This window comes from Coturnix japonica, chromosome 15, assembly GCF_054131305.1.
Source record: "Coturnix japonica strain WE chromosome 15, WE-NBRP24, whole genome shotgun sequence".
NCBI lineage: Eukaryota > Metazoa > Chordata > Aves > Galliformes > Phasianidae > Coturnix > Coturnix japonica.
The window spans coordinates 3,403,315-3,423,070 of NC_140677.1; the positions used below are offsets into that span (position 1 = coordinate 3,403,315).

The window sequence follows — 19,756 nt, forward strand, 5'->3', positions numbered from 1 at the left end:
AAAGGCTCTTCACAGACCCTGCTAAACCTAAATTTTCTTCCATGATGCAACAGTTGCCTTGCTTTGCTCAAGGACCACCAGATAAAGCAAACAGCCACTAGAACCGTTCCTTAATTACACCATAATTCGAGCGGATCTTGGCAGATGAAAATGATGTAAATATGAGATTATATTATCTAGTATTGTTATTGCAATTTTATGGTCCTGTCTGTACACAGTGTCTTAAAACTTTGCAAGCCCTTTTCTTGTTTGGCTTTCGCTGCCTTCAGGAGTCTTGCTAAATTTACAATCCCTTTCATTAGCTTCTTTTTCTATCTCTTTCCTTGAAGATCTGGCATGCAATGAATCAAAGGAGGGATATTTATACCCATACTGTGAGAATGTTTACAATACACAGAAAATTCTGTCTGTGGCTTTGCCTTTGTATATTTTCAGAATAAATGACAGTTTTCTAAACGCACTATATTACTGTTGAGCCCACAGAATCTGTATTTATGTAACTAAAATGCTTTTATTTAGGCCTTAGCAACAAGCCAAAATTAAAAAAACGTTTTAATGAATGAATCAAAAGTAGTACATTAAAAAAAAAAAAACCTGCAACAAATTACTGCTCCAAAATAAAGATTTCTGTCAAAAATCAGATACAAGGGATCTGTTTTAGAAAAAGTAATTTTGTTATTTTTACGCCCATTATTTTAATAACAGAAACTTTGATCTCAAAACTATTTTAGCATGAAACATGAATATGGTAATAGCCAAAGTTTCCATTTAGCTGTTGCTTCGTGGTCCAAGAATATTGGGTTCTACTACAGGCACTACTTAATAATTTTCATATGGTCTCCAGGAAACCTCCTACAGATCCCGATGCACTCTTTAAGCTCTCTGAATTTTTACTCAGGTACGCAGATTTTCAAAGTTGAGACTATCAATAACAATCATTAAGGGCCTGACTTTAGTTTTTCCAATGTCACCACTTGGTTTAATGAACCTGAATTTTTATGGGAGAATGTTCCAGTCAATCATGCTGACATTATGCACCACGACCTGCCCAAATGTTATCTGCAGAACTCCTTAACAAAGAGAAGAAGTTATCACATTAATCAACCATCTTCTGTTAAATTCAGTCCTCAGTGAAGTTTTGGAAACAAAAGAAGCAGGTACAAATACTCCGTTGCCTTACTGCTCTTCAAAGCACTAGGAAAAATTACAGCTGAAGTCTGTTTTATTCTAATGCATCTTTAGGCCTCCTTACAGTGCAGGTACAACGTCCCACCTCCACAGAGGAGGATTCTGTAAAATTGTCCGGCACTTCCAGATGTCAGGGAGCCCAGTCTGACCACATGTGGATCAGCTCCACCACACACCTGTAATGAGTGCTGTGCCTCTGGGACTGCCAGTCCGGTGATGTACGTATGAGTAAATGGATACTGATGGATTTATTGAGCATATGCAAATCGTCTCTGCAGCACGCTGTATATCATAAGTCTAACATTTACAGAAGCATCAGTTCTGCTATATGTTCACTACTGAAATGAACCAGAAATGCTTCCAGGATTCCCAGGACAGAGTGCTGCTGGGGTGCGAGCAGCTCAGGTCAGGGAGGCTGTGGATCATATTTTCAGATAAGATCCAACACGGAGAAATTAAAGACGTGTGGCCGGCAGCACTGGGGGGGCATTCTGAGCAATCAAGAGACAACCAGATTTACTTTAAAAGCCACTGTAGGAAAATAGCCAGGTGGAAGGTGTCTTAGAAAGAGACTGAGGTCAGGCAGAATGTGGGCTAAAATTTACTCTTCATTAAGCAATATTTCTAATAAGCTGGAGCCCTCATCACATCCCAAATCAAGCTATATGTTCATTCTTTGAGTTTGTACACCTTTCCAAGATCCTTGTGGTGAACAGATAAATCTTACAAATGATTATACGCCTCTAATAATATCTCTTGAAAGGAAGCCGAATGTAATAAATTCTAGTTAATCTTGATGGATGGCGGATGGCTTGGAAGTAAGGCATGCAAGAGACAGCAGGCAAAAGCATTAGCACCAGACACTTCCATTATCATTAAACATGCCACCCTGCCCTTGAAAGCTGATTAACATCAACACTTCAGAAAAAATACTGGAAAATCTCCGGCATCAGATGTGACCTCGCAGTGCTGCAGTGCACGGCAACCGCAGAAAGCAGCGAGTCCTCTAAGAATGGTCCTTAATTTTCTGTTATGATCTGAATATCATTAACATTTCAGAGGGCTCCAAAATTAGAAAGCTACTTTCTTCTCTCCTGCTTCCCATCAGTAAAGAGGACATACACTGGGATTTAACAGGTTTATGAAAACAATGGCACAGACAATTGTAAGTAGAGAAGTCTGCCACTATGGTTGAAGAGATCCCTATGCACAGCACACTTTGGTCAAGGCACCAGTCCTGACAACTGACTCCAAACTTGGGTAGCACAAAGGCAGAATCTGCTTGAATTCAATCCTAACAAATAGGTTCTGCACTTTGAGCAACATTGGCTTAGTATAGCTCAAAGTAAATGAAGTGATTATAATACAGTTACTGACACTGGAGAAGTCTGAACCGTATCCTTTTAGATGTTACAGCCAAGCAAGATTAACCATACCGGCAACACTGGAAAGTTTATATTGCTACTGAGTGGAAATAGCCTTCATAGAACAAAGGATACTGGCAGCTATAAAATAGATGGAATATTTCATTGCAGGCACTTTTACATTTAAAGTAGTAGAGTTCAGCATGTATTTCTGATCCAGTACTCCAATGTACCTTATTACAAAAAGAATATTCAATTCAGAGAAAGAATGAATTGCAGTGCACTCCAAAAATCCTCTGGAAGAGCTGAGAAATTCATGATGCTTTCATTGCAAATGTTTTTCAAGATCTTCAACAAACAACTTTCATGTTAAACATTTCCAGCCTCAACTTTAATAACACTGTAAAGACCCCTCCCCCCCCCAAGCCCAGCTCGGCTCTGCCAGCTCCCTCAGCCTCTTGCCATAGCAGAGATGCTCATCTCATTTCAATACCTCTGCTGTGCTCTCTCCAGTCTGTTCAGATCTCTCTAGTGCCAGAACACCAGCACAGGATCCAATACTCCATGTGCAACCTTACCAGCATTGAACAGAAGGGAGGGATCACCTTAACCTGCTGGCAGTGCTCAGGCTGAGGCAGCTCAGGACAATGTCAACCTTCTTCATGGCAAGGGCACAAGTTCAGTTGTACTGTAGACATTATAATGTATGGAGTAAAGGTCTCCTTTGATGCACACAACTGAAGTGGCCTATTTTTATGCATACTTATAACATTAAAAATATCACGATCTTTACTGAAGGCTGGTTCTAAAAATCTCAGAGACCTCATCAACCAGAGGCAGCTCCCACACCCCACTGTCAACACTGCACCCAGGAAGGTTTGATGAAAGAGTAGGGCTCCCAACTTGCTTCTAAGCAGCTGTGCGTGGGTGTGGGAGGACCAGCACATCATCAGGGCACTGTGGCAAGCCCTGGATTTGGGGCACAGGTAGCAATGTGCCACCTCCTGCTCCCCACACCTCCTCCTCTCCCCCAGTGATGGGGACGGGCGGCTGCCAGGCTCCAAGCACACAGCAGGATGCAGGTATAACTGCAGCAGGATGCAGCCAGCCCAGCTGCAGCAGTGCTCCCCATTCAGACGGAGGAAAACCATCTGGATTGCACAGTTCACAACTGGGGCAGGCATTCCAGTGCAGCCAGGCTCCCACTGACTTTCACTTTGTTTCCTTTAAAACAGACCAAGCTGCTGTCAGTTTTCCTATGACTTTCTCCTGCTTTATTTTACATCCCATGCAAACTCTGCAAACTTTTTCCACCAGAATAAGCCAGGGAAAGAGTTTTTCCCTCGTGGCATTCAGAGAACACTGAATTATGCAAGGAGGCTGGGATTGTTCCCAGTTTGGTTTTCTTTAATTTTCTTATTTTTTTAACAATCTTTTAATTTCTAGGCTTTATTTGGGCTAAAGCTATGGTTACTAAGTCACAAACAAGGGTAAGAAATTTCTTTTTGAAATTGCCTCTACATTTTGCAGATCCCAATTGCAATTATGGAATTAACTCAAGAGGAAATTAGCAGAACGTATGCAGTAATTGATTCACTGTCTCATACTGAATATGAGGATGCAAAGTATCCTGACTGCACGGCCTAGCACACATCTGTGTCCACATACATTTGATTCTGTGATGCAAGCAAAATACTCCACAATTCTGGTAAGTAATCTCTGCAGATCATTTCCATTTACTGTCCTGCAGTTTTGAAAAGGAAGGTCCATAAATATCCCAGTAATTCTAACTTTCCTCTAGCATTAGCTTAAGAAATGAGGGACAGCCTCCAGTGACTTTAGCTGCCACAGCAGTTGGTTTATGCCTGTGTCTCACATTACAAACCCGAAAGAAGCCATGAGAATATTTTAAAGCAAAGAAGTATCAAACAGCTGAAATAAAATTCAATGAATGTCCATACATCAGATGATGTTCTTTGCTACCATTCGATCTACCTCAGTACTCACTGTTGCTTGGGTTTTTAAAAGATAAAATTCCTGGGCACTGCAGCTCTAATATCCACTTTAGTATAACCATGTTCTACTTGGCAGAAAATTGATTTTTTTTCAACTATTTACTGATCTCTTTTAAGATAAACTGTGCAGTGAGAGGCATCTGTGCATTATTAGAAGCAGTCTTGATCCTGGTATTAGTGCTCCTAGGAAGCAGCTCGCATTGAAAGTGCAATACATGTGTGTTCTCCCAGTGGACACTTTGCTGGATGAGTTGAAAACAGAACACACCCATGGGATTTCTGTGCAACTGCTGCCTAGTGACATTACTGGATCTTTCTTCTCCACATGGAACAGAACCAACTTCATTTTGCTTGGAATACCATTTTTTAATGGCAGAGAAGGGATACGTTCTAGGCAGAAATTCATTTTACAACTAAAGCTCACATTATGTAACCGAAAAGCATTAATCTGTATCTGACACCTCGGGATTAAATGAGTCCCAAAAGAGTTTGGAATTACTACAAAAAGAAAAAGAAAAAAGTGGAAAGAACACACAAAGTGCCTCCAAGAGAGCTCTGTGCGTTTTAAACAGGGAATTGTAAAAAATGAGTGGCAATTCAAGCCGATCCTCTGTGCTCCATCTACTCATTGTGGTCACTAAACACCACATTATAACTTTGTTTGAAAGATCAGGCTCACATCCAGTCCCAATTTTCTGTGTTTTTGGTGAGGAAATGTAGCCATCTCCAAGATATACTTTAAAATAAACCCCTCGATCTTCTCTCCGTCTATTTTTAAACTCCTTCTCTGAAGAACTGTACAACAAAGTCAGATACAAACATTATGAAAACATGGCAAACAGGGCTCGAGATTCCTTTAAAACTCTGCAATGAATGAGAGATGTGGTGTGAAGCTTTTAATTCCCAACTGAAGGTTCATTATTTCAAATAGCAAAGTTTTCACGTAAATCAGAAATGTCACCATAGACGAGACTGTCTAAGAATAGAAGGGAGGCAAGGTCTGTAGGATGTGATATTGTTTAGGAGACTAAATTATGCAGCTAAAGAAAACCCAACCCATATTTGGGGCATATAAATCATTCTTTTATGTCATTGAAGAGACACTGAAGAATCCCACAAAAACTTTTTTTAAAGGGCTTGCGTGCCAGAAACTTTGTGTTCTTTCTAACTAATTGGTCTAATAAAAGAAAAGGATTTAAACATATTTACACAAAGATGATACACATCCACTGGCCAAAATAACCAGAAAACGTTTCCTATGTGTTTCACAAGTCACAGGACAGCTCAGGGAGAGCGTTCAGCAGAGACACTCAGGTGGACAGTAACCCGTGATCAATGATAATATATTCACTTCCTTTGGCAAAACAAGAACCTAAACTGCATTACAAACATGTAAGCTGTGAAAGTACACTCAAAAATATAAAAACACTCAGCATTCATCACATAAAATTTTTGTTTGATTAACTATAAGAACAAGAGGGTAGGAGGGTCTGCATTGGTTCCGCTTTATACTACAAGTCCAAGGATTTCACACAGGTACAGCAGTTCCTTTGGCCTTTGGTGGAAAGCAGCATGCAGGACTAACAACTCAACACTTACACTCATCATTTCTGCACTGTGAACTGTTCTTAATCGTATTTTTATCCTTCTTCCCACCTCCTGCTTTTCAATCCACCTAAAACACATCAGCTAAGGGTAGCCCCCTGCAAACTAGTGCTGCAGCTTCCCAGCAGCTCTATTTTTTTCCATTAAAATAATTAGTCAAACAGGCTTTTTCCTTAGGGCAAATCTAGCCAGTTAATGATTAAATAACTAAATTGTTTAACTAGTTACAGGAACTCTGACCCATCCCCAGTCATCATTTGGTTTCCAATGCACTCACGGTGATCAGGCAGAGAGAAGATACAGCCACCTGCTACGGCAAGTGGCACTGCACAGCCAAAGCAAGGGGACTGATGGAAGGGCTGTGTAGCAGCACACTCCACCCCAGTCCTGCTGATAACAAACCCGCAGGATGGGCAGTTTTCTGCAGCCTGCTCTGCACCACTCTGAATGTATTTCCAGATGGAAGCCTGCCTGGGCGTAACACTGACCCCTCCACTCCTTCTGGGGAGAACTGCAGCACAGAAACCTTTCAGATGTTGTGGCAGCATCACTAATGGTAAGAAAGCTGTACCGCCCTCGGCAGGGCACAGCAGAGCTGAATGGGGCCTCAGGTCCTTCACATGGATTTTACAAACCTCCACAGGCTGTGGAAGAGGCCTGGCACACTTGGACAGAAGCCTGTTCTGAGTGAGGAGGGCTTTGTTATTTACATAAGGATGCCAAACAGTTCCCTCAGGGAGGATCTAAATGTAAACTTGTTTATGTGAAATGTGAAAACTAACTGTGAACTCACAAAGTTGCCATTGCACTCTAGCACTGCAGAACAGATGCCTTCTTATTTAGGCATCCAACTATTACCTGCAGCCTGGATCTTTTCCTCAGCTGTATGTTCACAATGAATTCATTAAAGTCAAAACACGCAAATAGCAAACTAAACTGGACTAAATCAACCTTGAACAAGAAATGCATGGAGACTGCTGCAGAATATATCATGATTCTTTAAGCTCAGCAACATTCAAATCATAGAATCATAGAATAGCCTGGGTTGAAAAGGCCCACAATGCACATCTTGTTTCAACCTCCCTGCTATGTGCAGGGTACCAACCAGCACACCATGCTGCCCAGAGCCACATCCAGCCTGGCCTTGAATGCCTGCAGGGATGGGGCATCCACAACCTCCCTGGGCAACCTGTTCCAGTGTGACACCACCCTCTAGGTGAAAAACTGTCAGCAGCACAAAAAGGTGCTCCTTGCCTTGGTTTTGCATAGCAGGAGACAAAAGAACTTTGACATCTTATTTCAGCTCATCACAGGACCAAGACAACAAAGTTGCCTCATATGAAGGCATCGTTTATTAATGCAACCACTACTTTGTCTAGCGAGGACAAGCTTGCCCCTCTCTATGAACCCTAAGTCTGGTTTATATAAAGACTGATGATCTCTTTCATAGACCTGCCATTTTCAGAGATTAGTTTATTCTTGCTAGGATTAAGTAGATAGCATGAATAACAGGCTACAGTAGATGCTGTCAGCCAATTAAAGTGGATCATGGCCTGATACTGATAACACAGATTCTACCAAACATTACTCAAACTTGAAAACATTAAATGTTAGAGGCAATGTCTGGGATATTGTTCCTGTCCAGTAGTATCTCTCAAACATTTATACAATTATATACTATACAGCTAGTTTCATTTGGAGCATTGGTCCCTCTAGGCTCATTTACGGAACTCAAAAGCAGAGCCTTGAATCCTATCTTGTTATTGTTTAGAAACTGTTTATAGGGCAGGAAAGAGTAAGGAGCTGTTGGAGAACTGTTTTGTGAGGCAGGTAAGATCTGTGTGACTGTTTGACTGTACATCCACACAGCCCAAATTCCTCATGCTGCAGACAGCCAGTCGTTTCTTCTTTAGCACGCAGGTATATTGAAAAATACTTAAGTGATCTGTTTATATTTTATTCAATATATTCAGAGCCTACTCCAAAGTTTTCCACGCCAATGGAAAAACAAAGTGTCACGCTACATATTTTGAGTAGTCTGAATTAAAATACAAGTTATCTTATTTTCCTTGGATAGAAAAAACCACAAACGACTCTCAAAAAACCAAATTATTCAGAAGTACGGTGGAGGAGCAGCTTTTGGTGGAGAGGAATACTGGGCACTTTTCATCATCCTAAAGTCAGAGCAGTCACTTTATTCATTTGTAGAAAGCAACCTCCCTGCTATGTTTAATGTCACAAAAATGCTAACGGTTCATGGGGGAAATATTAGATCAATGCTAAAAAACAGCTGGGAAAGACCAGGGAAAACATTGCACAAGATCTGCAAGCACTTTGTGGAATATTTAGTTGGCACTTTTCTGGACTGTGTGTGAGCATTTTCTGATATTTCTGAAGGCATGCTGGGAAAATGCTATGGGAAAATAACAGTCAAGTAGTAGAGCCATATGAAAAATATCAGCAACAAATAATAATGAAAGCAGCTAATTTATTCCCCAGATAAATCAATGCTATAGCAGAATTACACTGTTTGTAGCAGGATCTCTTCACAGGAAAAGCACAAGCCTAAGCTGTGTGTTATTTCTGTAATCAGTTCCCTTTATCACTATTCTCATCAAGCTTTCAGCTGCAAATGAAAGAGGCATCACTGGGACCACATATTTCAAGAAACCCGCCAGTATCTCACCTTCCTGTGTCCTGTCATTAACCAACTTATCATACTTTTTCTAATTTTCTGGAATGCAATCACTAATGCATTCTCTTGTGTGGAGTTGAGCAGCACTTCATCAACTTACATTCACTACATTTGTAATTGTCTCCTCAGATCTTATCACTTGAGACAGATTTCTTCTTCAAAGTTACTTTTTCTATGATTACACATCAGTCTTCCCGAGCACAGCACCTACCTCCACCCCTCCCCCTTTTCTATTTTGAAGTTTTCTCTATAGGTTCATCACTTTTAAAGGTATGTAGATCATTTCCTGCTCTAATTTCCCCAGGTCACTTTGATTTTGCTTTAGTGTCTGGGAACAGAGTCTTTGCCTCTGAGGCAGGCGTAAGTCCAGAGACAGAACTTATGCCACCAACAGAGTGCAGATAGAGTTTGAGCATTAACATTTACCATCCAAGGCCCCAGAAGGGTGTATATTCCAGTAACATGCCAACCCCTTGAGCAATAATAATATCCTGCCAAGGACAGCCAAGTAAAACCAGATGCCGTGGGTTGGAAAGATACAGAATGCACTGGTAGACAGTGTGATATGAGAATATGAGGAGAGAACAAGGAAACAAGTGGAGAAATAAAGGAAGAGACAGAAGAAGTGACATTGACAGTATGAGAAAAGCAGGCTCTGTAGGAAAGAAAAGGAAGGCAGATACGCCTGCAAAAGGGAGAAAAATGCTTTTCAGGCACATATGCAGAAATCATTGCTAGCTATAATATCATTGCCTGTGTGAAAGTAATTTAGCAGTTAGGATCTGTGAGACAAAAATTAATGTTTTCTATAAATGTATGCCTTATCAAATGTTTGGGAAAGTATGGAACTACATCTGACTACATAAAGCTCTGACCTTTCCTTTATTACCTATAGTTCTACCCTTATTTCTGCCATTGCCATGAGTGGTACCAGTTTATTTCAATCCATCTTCAAGAAATTCCTGCTAATTGCATGTGTGTTAACCTTACACAGGAGATGTCAATATTATCCTTTTATATGATGACTGGGGCTAATACTAAGGGGGTGAAAAATGTACAACTTAAATGAATTTCAGTAACTTGAAAATGCTCTGCATGCCTCCTGAAATAATTCCTACCACCAGTTCAGTACATTAACCTTTGCCTTTAGAATAGCTATAGTCAGATAAATCATTTAACTCTACCATCAAGGCTGTTACCTTTGGCTTTTTCCATTACTTTCTATCTTGTTATTCAATTACTTAAATCAGTCACTAGAAACTACTTCATAAAACTTAAATAATCTATAAAACAACCATTTATATACCGTGATTTTGTCACAATTTTTCCACAGTCAGTCCAATTTTCTTTACAAACTTTACCAAATTTCTCCTTACATTAGGGGAAAAAAAAGTTCATTCCTACAGTAGCTAATGAAAAAACTACTGGAAGACACAAAGCTACTGCAGAATAAACAGTCCTGTTTAGGTAACATCTGCCCTCAGAATCAGATATGTCACTCTTTGAAGATGGGGGCTACAGAGCCAGGCTCTGGATTCAGAGTTAACTTGGGTGTGTAGCAATACAAATCTACTATGACTACTTATAGACAGAAACAGTGCACAGTAGCCAGCGGCTTTACATAAACGTGTATCAGAAAGTTGTTAGTAGTTTGCTCTTCCCATAATATCTCTCAGCTGGAGTTCTGGTGATCAAACAACAGGCAGAGATGGAAAAGCACTTCCCATCCCCCAAATACATCTGATAAAGTAGGAAACGTTGATAAGGTCCCTAAAGCAGATTTTTCAACATGCAGGATGCTGGATGCAGTCAAAATTGTAGCTTGTAACCTAGTACAAAGGTTTTGCCCTTGCCTTACGTACCATAGGTGAAAAGCCTCCCTGACATTATTGCATAAAGTCCTCTCACAAAGAACAGTTAGCTTAACAAGACTATGGAAAATTCTTGCTGCAGTTTTTTATAAATGCTGCCTAATGGAAAATGAATTAGCAGAACATGAAGAGTAGGTATGAGAGCAATCTCATAATGTCCTCATTGTTATAAAGCAATGAGCAGACATACAGCGTTAGCCATTATGTTGAAAACAATCATTTTCCTAAAATAGCCTGCAGCAGTAAACAGCTACAGAGAGGGATTTGTTACCAATCATACAACACTCTGTACTAGTTACTAGTTAGATCTTCCCCTGATACTTAGCAGGCTTCTCTGCTTTGTAGTCTTGGAGAACGCATCGATCATAAATAAATTGGCAAGTTTTCAGCCTCCTAGTTTAGCTACACAGAAAATAACATAAACTGCAGGGGAGGGAGAAGAGGAAAGAGAAGGAATACCTGTGGAACTGATATTTAAACCATTTTTGAAACTTCATTCCTGTCATGATGTCAGTGGAAATTTTTACTGAGAAGTGAAAACCAGGGCAACTCGGGAGACAGCTGTATCAACACAGTTCTTTGAAAACCTGGAGTTTTCAAACTAGAAGGATTCACTCATGCTGGCACTCCAACTCTCTCCCTAAAGGAAGGCTTGTTACAAAGGAGCCATACTGAAAGCCCAGGAAATTGGCATTCCAGGACCATGGACCTCAGCTCTCTGGTAGTTATCTTACTCTACTTGAGGCCCTAAATGTGTCTTTACTGCTTCAGGCAAATGTTGAATTGGGGAACAAACTGTGTAGGGCATTAACTAGCAAAAGCCTTGAAAACTAGAGGGAAAGCATGACCTGATATAGCAGAGCTTATGGTCTTGTGGTTGTCCATGAAACTATATAACCTAGATACAAATACAGATCTCCAAGGATAAAGCACACCAAGATCTCCACACTGGACCAGCCCTGCACTCCATAGGACTCTCCTCACTTCCTAGAGGTATCAGCTGCCTCCTCTGCAGTCTCTGCAAGTTTTCTTTTCTATAGAACTTCCTAGGGCACAAATCTCCATCTTCACCTCCTTCATTATCAGAGCTGCCAGTCCTACTCACGTGCCTTCAACAGGAAAAACAGTCAGATGCCGAATGAGGAGCGCAGTCCTTATTTCAGACTTGACTTACCTGAATATCCCTCTGGTCCTCTGCTCCAAACCAGCTTCTCTCTTCTCCTCCAATATCAGAAATTTCAGCCTCATGAGTAAGCTCTCCTACAAACACAAACCAGGATACACGTTCCTTCATACTCACAGTGACTGCTCCTCTGTATTTCTACACCTGATTGAAAATGTTCAATCATTTTTTCGATCTTTTTAATTCCTTTAAAAATTGTCCCTGGTCATTTGTTGTTTCTTGTTTGTTTTCAAATAAAATTGGCGTTAGCTGCATGATTAGCATTTGTTAGTTAATTTTCCAGATAGAACATTTTCCTTATATTGTATGTGGCATTCTGGTTAACAAAACCAATTGCTCAGAAAGAAAAAATACATATATCTCTGTACAATTAGGGAATCCATTTCCTTGGCTTATAGAAATTGTAACAGTGCTGTAAATATAAATACAGGGCAACTGCTGAGCTAACAAACAGTGGAGGACCACAAAACTCGCTTGTCAGATACACCTTGTGCAAGTACTGAGAATGGTTTATGGTGGAAAATGTACAGAAACATCTTGCAATAACCCAGTGCTGCTGATGTGGAGAAAAACAGAGCACCCCACCTTACAATCATTCTGAAAAACAAAAAACAAATGGAAAAAAAAAGGCAATTCATTTCCATTTCTTTTATTGAAAACAGGAATATTTTTTCCCATTTTCAAGAGAAAATGGTTGGGGCTCAGGACTTTCAGAAATGCATATATGCAGACACGGTCACAGATAAATAAACACAGCACCACTTCAGAGCATTCAGGATCTTTTTCATGGGGCCAGACTATCAAGTAAGGGCAACCCAAAGGCTCTTGGATTCGCCAGCTACACCAGCCTAAACACACCTACCCATGCCAAATGCCATCTGCTAGTCCTGCCCAACAGATTAACAACATCTATGAGTACAGAAACAGGAGAAATAATGCTGAGCGTTGTGTGCTCCCTTGCACTGTTCTCTGAGATGTTGGCTGACCTCCCTTTACTGAATTCATCATAAAACCTCCTACATAAGATGCCTTTTAATTACAGCTTGCGTTTTATGTCCCACCCATTACCACTGAGTTAACTACAGTCTGGATTTAAACGTTGTCTTTAACTACAACATTTAAGATGTGTAAAAGGGAATTAAGAATAGATAATGACAGTTCACTCTCTCTAAATATTTAAATATGAGAGGAAAAGACAAAGAAATGATATGGTACTGAATGTGGGGGTCTGCATCACAATTTGGTGCCTTCTTCACATTTTTATATTGCAGAGGAATCTCAAAGATGCAGCATTTGTGGTCACAGGCCAGGGCACAGGAACGGAGGCGTTTTGGGATTTCCATTGAAATTTGGCATCCTTTGGTATTTTCAGGCAACCAGCAGCCACTTCTGGGCCTCTGTCATGTGCTCAGATCACAGACTGGTGTGTAAAAAGCAGCTGCTCACCAAAAGTGGCTCCAGCATCAAGTGAAGAACAGCTCAGGAAAAGCAGTATTCAATTGCTAGCATGCAGAACAAGACTGAATTACAGAGGGTACTTCCATTATTCCTGCACTCCATGAAGCCCAGACTTAAAACAGACAATTCTTTTTGACACTACAGAGGAGTGCTCATAATAAAAAGGACAACAAATAACTTTAATACTCTCAGATATTGTGGAGGGGAATTAATATAACTATCTGTACAGACAGCACTGAATTATACCTTTATCTTTATTTGTATTAATTTTGGAATGTGTTCTTACAGCCAAAACTCTTCTGGGCCTTGTCTCTTAATCAATAAAATACAAGCATCACTATGGCTTTAGTTACGTGAAGAGGTGAGAAGGAAGCTATGAAATGGGCACAAACGATGGCTTTCAAGGTTTCTGAGGCAGTTAAGCAGCTGTTAATCAACTACACAAAAATATGTATGGAACGTCAAGAAAGGACATTCGTGTTTCTGCTGGGTGCTATCTTCTACTTTTTGCTCAAACATTCCTTCTGATAGAGAGATTGATTCCGATTTTTGACGCTTGTTCTGCTGCTAATCTACAATTACCTTTCAGCATCCGCTTCACTATTCTATCAACCATCTCCCTGTACACACAAAGCCATGGAATCCAAGCTCCACAGCCAAGCCACAGTGTAACCTCTTACAAAATACTTCAAATAAGTGTCATATAAATCATTATCAGTGCAAACTGTCTATGCTGTGGTTGATACTATGCTCTGCCATTATAAGGCAGTTTCATTTGGTCCACACTCGCCAGCTGTTCCGCTATCCTGTTAACACAAACGTAGATTCCCACCAGCAGTAAAACAAAGGATCTGTATTTTACTGATACACATCTACAACATACACAGTACAACAAAGCTCATAAAATCCCACAGCATACAGAACCTCTCAAATTCATAGAACTCTGCAGCGCCAGGCAATGAACAGAACGCTGGTAAAACCTCAACATTTTAGATACACATGCAGTATAAGGCACGTATTATAAATATGCTACAAATATTTCAAGTATGCTCATGAGCACTGCGAGTTTCAGCTTCCACAAGGCTCCAGCTCACAGACCACATGCACGAGGATCACTTCACACAGGACATGCCCTATTAACACCACAGGTTTTGTCCAGAATAGAGGACACAGAATGAGCATGCAGCAGGATCTGACAATGTCTGAACTGTCAAATGGTTTTGGCATTTTAAAGGCAAATGGTGTAAAAAAAAAAAAAAAAAAAAAAATAGCAGGTTTCTTGCAGGGATCTCGTAATTAAGCTCAAAGTGATGCTAACCCATATGAACAAGTGCAATTAAAACCGAATTGGCACCCCTAAGCAATTTAAATTTTCCTGAGACTGGAGAATGCAGTGGTAGAAAAAAATACGTACTGAACAAAACCTTATTTTTGCAGGTCTTCCAGAGCTGGCACTGTGTCTGTGCTGCATCCCAAAGCACAACAATGGCATGCCATCTCCTTATGTTGGGACAGCAGAATTAAAGGACAGCCCTATTGGTTCAGGAGATGCTCCTGCCCCAGAGCACCACCTCTGATGGGGAGCTCTGACCACACACAAACCATCTTCCTCAGCTGCGGCAATGTAATTTCAGCCCTGCTGGCAACACGCTGGAAACCAAACCTCCTTTCAGTTCCAACCACAGCCTTTGAAAGTAACATTAAAGGCTCCTGTTGAGAGACTGCTTTTTAATTTATTTATTTTTTTTAAGAGGGAGAACTGAAATGTGTCTCCAGTAGGGAAGGCTCCATTTGTGCCTTATCCCTCGGATAATGGCAGCAGGGAGAGCGGAACTTTGGTTCCCTGTCAGTATTCCCAACTGCTGCCTAAATACAAGACTGCAGTGGCCTTTGAAAGCTTCCGTCATACTTGGTTTATAAATAAAGTATCCATTCCTACATAAACGTCACATTAAAGGGCGTCACAGAACTCAGCACAGCATCTGCCTGGCCACGACCTCACATGAAAACGTTATTCAAACTCTTGCCCGTATTTTCCATCCAAATATTTGTACAGTTTCAGATGGCTTCAGGAGCCCGGTACTGACATCACTGCTGGAATCAATAAAGCTCTGCCCCCAGCTTTACGGGCTGGCTGTGCACCCTGCATGCACAGCTGGAAGCACCGGCCCAAACTGCCAGGACACCAGCGATGGACACAGCGTTACCATCCCCACCTGCTGCCCGCTCAACGTGTGAGGAAGCACTTTGTACGCTCATCTAAGGAAGGTCGCATGGTGGTGGTCACAAAGGGCTTTGCTTTAGAGCAGCTATCTCCAAACTGCTTGGAACAAAACTTCCCTGATCGCGTACCTAACTCGCTGCATGTGATGCGCGCTGCCTTTCGCTTTATGGATCGTTAGTAGCTGGAGTGAAACGAGCTACAGACGGAATTCACACTGGAGAAGCGGAGCGCCTCGATGCTAAACGTGCGCCCCTGAGCCAGCCCCGGACCACAGCCACGTCTGCACCGGCACCTCTCATGGTCATCATCGTCCCGTGGCACGGGGTGCACGGAGCTCACTGAAGCTGGAGCTTCTAGTTGGGCTGCTGTTTACCATGACGGAAACACGTTACAACAAGGACGGAGCGGCTCCCGCCGTGCCCGGCACGCCACGTGCTGCTCAGCCCCCCCGGTGCATCTCCGTCACCTGCAGCAGAACGGCCGCTGCACAACGCCTCACCCCGGAGCACAAAGCCGCCCTTGTGCCTCACCGGGGGTCCCGGGGGACGTTCCGTCGGGGCTGCGAGGGGCAGCGAAAGACTGACGGGCTTTGAGGGCGGCACGGAGCTCCGCCGGGCTGTGAGGGGCAGCACGGGGCTGCGAGCGGGGCGAGGGGCGGCACGAGCCGCGAGGGGGGCGGGGGGCGGTGCGAGCCGAGGGGCCGGGCCGGGCTGGGGCGGGGCTGAGTGCGGGCAGGAGCTGAGTGAGTGCAGGCGGCGCCCGGCAGTGCAGCGCGGGGCAGCGGGGCCGGGCGCTCCGCGGGAGCGGTGGAGAACGAGGGGCCGCTCCGTGACGGCGCTGCGGGCCGGGCTGCACGCGGGGAGCTGGGGCTGCTGGGGCTGCTTCACGTCCCCCGTCCCGTCTGCGCTTCGCTTACTTTGGCTGGGCTTTATTTTTTTCCTTTTTAATCGTTATTTTGGGGAAGCGGCGGGACGATGGGATTCGAGCTGGATCGCTTCAGCGGGGAAGTGGACCCCGACTTCAAGTGCAACCTGTGCAACAAGGTGCTGGAGGACCCGCTGACCACCCCCTGCGGCCACGTGTTCTGCGCCGGCTGCGTGCTGCCCTGGGTGGTGCAGCAGGGCAGCTGCCCCGCCAACTGCCAGCGCATCTCCGCCAAGGAGCTCAACCACGTCCTGCCGCTCAAGAGCCTCATCCTCAAGCTGGACATCAAGTGCGACAACCACGCGCGGGGCTGCGAGGCGGTGGTGCCTCTGCAGCACCTGGGAGAGCACGCCGAGACCTGCGACTTCTCCCCCGCCAAGTGCCGCAACCGCGGCTGCCGCCAGGTGCTCAACCTGCGCGACGTGGAGTCGCACATGCGGGAGCGCTGCGAGGCGCGGCCGGCCGGGCTGTGCGAACAGGGCTGCGGGCTGATGCTCACGCACGGCGAGCGCCGGAGCGGCGGCCACAGCTGCCTGCGGGCCCTGCGCGCCCACGGGGCCGCTCTGCAGGCGAGGGCGGCGGCGCTGGAGAAGGCGCTGAAGAAGGAGGCGCTGCGCGCCGGGAAGCGGGAGCAGTCGCTGCTGTCGAGGCTGGCGGCGGCGCAGCTGGAGCTGCAGGTGACGGCGCTGCGCTACCAGAAGCGATTCACGCAGTACAGCGCCCGCCTGGACGCACTGGCCCGCGCCCGCTCCGCCTCGCCCGGCAAGGTAAGGGCGGCTCCGACCCTGCGTTTTGTCCTTAAAAGATCGGTTTGTGAGGAGAAAAATTAACTTGATTCCAGGCATTCAGAAATAGCCTATTTATAAAGTGCTCGGAATCAAAAGGCAGAGCTGTAACAGCCCCCGAGCTCTAATTGGAACGAGGCTCCCCAGCGAGGGAAGCGCTTGGAGCCAATTATCTTTTAAATGAAGAGACTCGGAGTCCTCCCGGTGACCCGGAATGTGCTGCCACATCCCGGCACAATCACATCCCGGCACAATCACATCCCGGCACAATCACATCCCTGCACGGCCGTTCTCAGCTGCTTGGGACTGTCGCAGCTGTGTCCCCACCGTGGTGGTGCTGGGGCTGCAGGAGCTGTGCAAGGGAGACCAAACTCGTGTTGCAGTGTTTTCTTCCTAGAGAGCCCACCATGTTTCGCCAGCTCCGAATGTATCTTGACACTGAGCCACCCCCTCTGACCTGGGGCAGTGCTGGGTGGGATGCTGTCACACACAGAGCTCCCGCACAGCTCTGCTGCCTCCTTGCTCCTCAGCTCCGCTGTGCTCCCAGCAGCACAGCTTCCCTTCACGTGGCTCTATGGCCAATGCTGGTCATGTTCCTTATGCTCAATTTCGCTCTGTAAAGTTAGTGAGGTGCACCAAAGGTGCTACTGCCAATAGCTGTAAGCATGCAGGGTGCATAGCTAACAGCAGTACTTCTTATCAAACAGATGGATGCAGCTGGCCAGGAGAACTGTGCTGGTTTTCAGCCCTATTACAAAAGGCCGCTATGCAGCTTTCTGAAGCAGTGTCTAATCTGCAGAAAGCTGGAAGGTGTCATGTCACCACAGGCTTGTGGCTCAGCGGTCAATCACATGTCTTTCACAGCAGTTTGGGCAGCCCTCCAACACCAACAGCTACAGCCTGCCTTGTGCCCAAAGAACAACCAGGAAACTTGCATCTTTGGGCGCAAGAGAGTGTTCTGAAGACCCTTGGTGATCACCTGGGATGCTTTCCCAGTTTAGGGATGTGGCCTGCTGGATGGAAGCCTTCTTCCAAGCTGCTTTGGGGGCTGTTTTCTCAGAGGCACCGGCTGCACAGTGCAGGATGCCGGTTATAAACACTTGGCAGGGCACTGTGCTTGCCTAAGGATTAGGTCCCTTGCTGTCTGGATTACATATATGATAATATAGAATAACAGACTTCAACTTCAGAGGAAATTGCATATCCAAAGTGTGCAGCGCCACCGCTGTCATTATTTTCTTATGAATATACTAGATAGGTTTTGTTATAAACTGTAATTATTGTGTTAAAACACCTAGCACTAATGAATGGGGTTCAGGAGCTGTGTGGTGATTCCCAAACTTATTGCAGGATGTTCTGGACTCTCTGTAGATGGAGAGAAAGGGATGCTCTGCCTGCAGATGGGTTGCTTGTTTCTGCAGGTACAGAAGCACACTTGAATAAATCAGGGGGTGTTCCTTCCAGTCAAAATAAAGTGCCCACTTACAGGTCTGTTTAAAGGCTTAGTTGAGGGGAAACATGATAGTGATGGATGTAGGGCCCATCAGGAAGGACCCAAACTGTTGGTCTTTTGGCTGGGGGAATTGCAGACACATAGACCTGGTTTTGCCTTAACACAGTGTTCCTTTGTGACACTGCATTTGTCACTCAGCTTTCCCATGCCATAACTATATTAATACATAAAATACGTGTTTTATATGCACTCAGAGAGTCTTCTGGTAATACCTCAGTTCTGTAAGTCCATTAAACAGATAGGTATTAAATAAATCTAGTTTTGTTTACCACATGTACACTTTTCCATCCTCTTAGCCACTGATGGAATGCTTCACTTTTGCAGTGTATTTACTGGATGTCTGACCCACACTTATTCCAAAAGACAAATCTGAAGGCTTCTTTAGAGGGAGACTTTATCCCTCGGTTGGGAGGTGAGGCTTATTGTGGACAAGCTTAAGGAGGGAGTGGTAGGGAAGGCAACATGTCTTACTCAAAATTAATGTTGCCTTTGATCAGACCTGTCCATCCTGAAACATCAAAGTCTAAGTAAGCAAGAAAAACCTCATACTATTCAAACAATGCTTAATCCTTGCTGAAACATACCACTGTTCACACCTATTGATAAGCTGATGTAGTCGATCTTTTATGTACACAGCCATCAAAGTCCACTGGAAAGCAGTAGGAGGGAACCAGACTCAGCTCATGGTGCTGATTCCAGTCTGCAGTGTAAAAGCTGTGCCTGGCAAGGTGCGCTTTTTGGGTGGCATTTATGCTGTACAATTGTCAGTCTGTCAAAGGTGAATGAAGGGTTTGAGGCTTGGCAAAGCACGGTCTTTGGAAGTCTGGTCTTATGCCCTTTTGCTTTATGGCAACCAAAGGCAGGAGCAGGCTTTCAGTAAATACATCAGAGAGATACAGGAACCAGTTCATGATCTGGAGTTTAAGACCTG

The 19,756-nt window shown here is 44.0% G+C and overlaps 1 protein-coding gene and 1 long non-coding RNA gene across 2 annotated transcripts in view; one reads left to right on the top strand and one right to left on the bottom strand.

Annotated features, from left to right (window-relative positions):
- The window catches only part of LOC107319780 (uncharacterized), a 223,745-nt gene that overhangs the window by 136,780 nt on the left and 67,209 nt on the right, over positions 1-19,756 (bottom strand). The window contains exon 2 of the long non-coding RNA XR_001557940.2: positions 11,913-11,998. This is a non-coding gene — a long non-coding RNA (uncharacterized LOC107319780). The remainder of the gene's footprint in view (positions 1-11,912; positions 11,999-19,756) is intronic.
- The window catches only part of PDZRN3 (PDZ domain containing ring finger 3), a 119,609-nt gene continuing 116,220 nt past the window's right edge, over positions 16,368-19,756 (top strand). Inside the window, exon 1 of the mRNA XM_015875342.3 lies at positions 16,368-17,294. Coding sequence (XP_015730828.2) covers positions 16,578-17,294 — 717 coding nt within the window. The 5' untranslated portion in view covers positions 16,368-16,577. The remainder of the gene's footprint in view (positions 17,295-19,756) is intronic.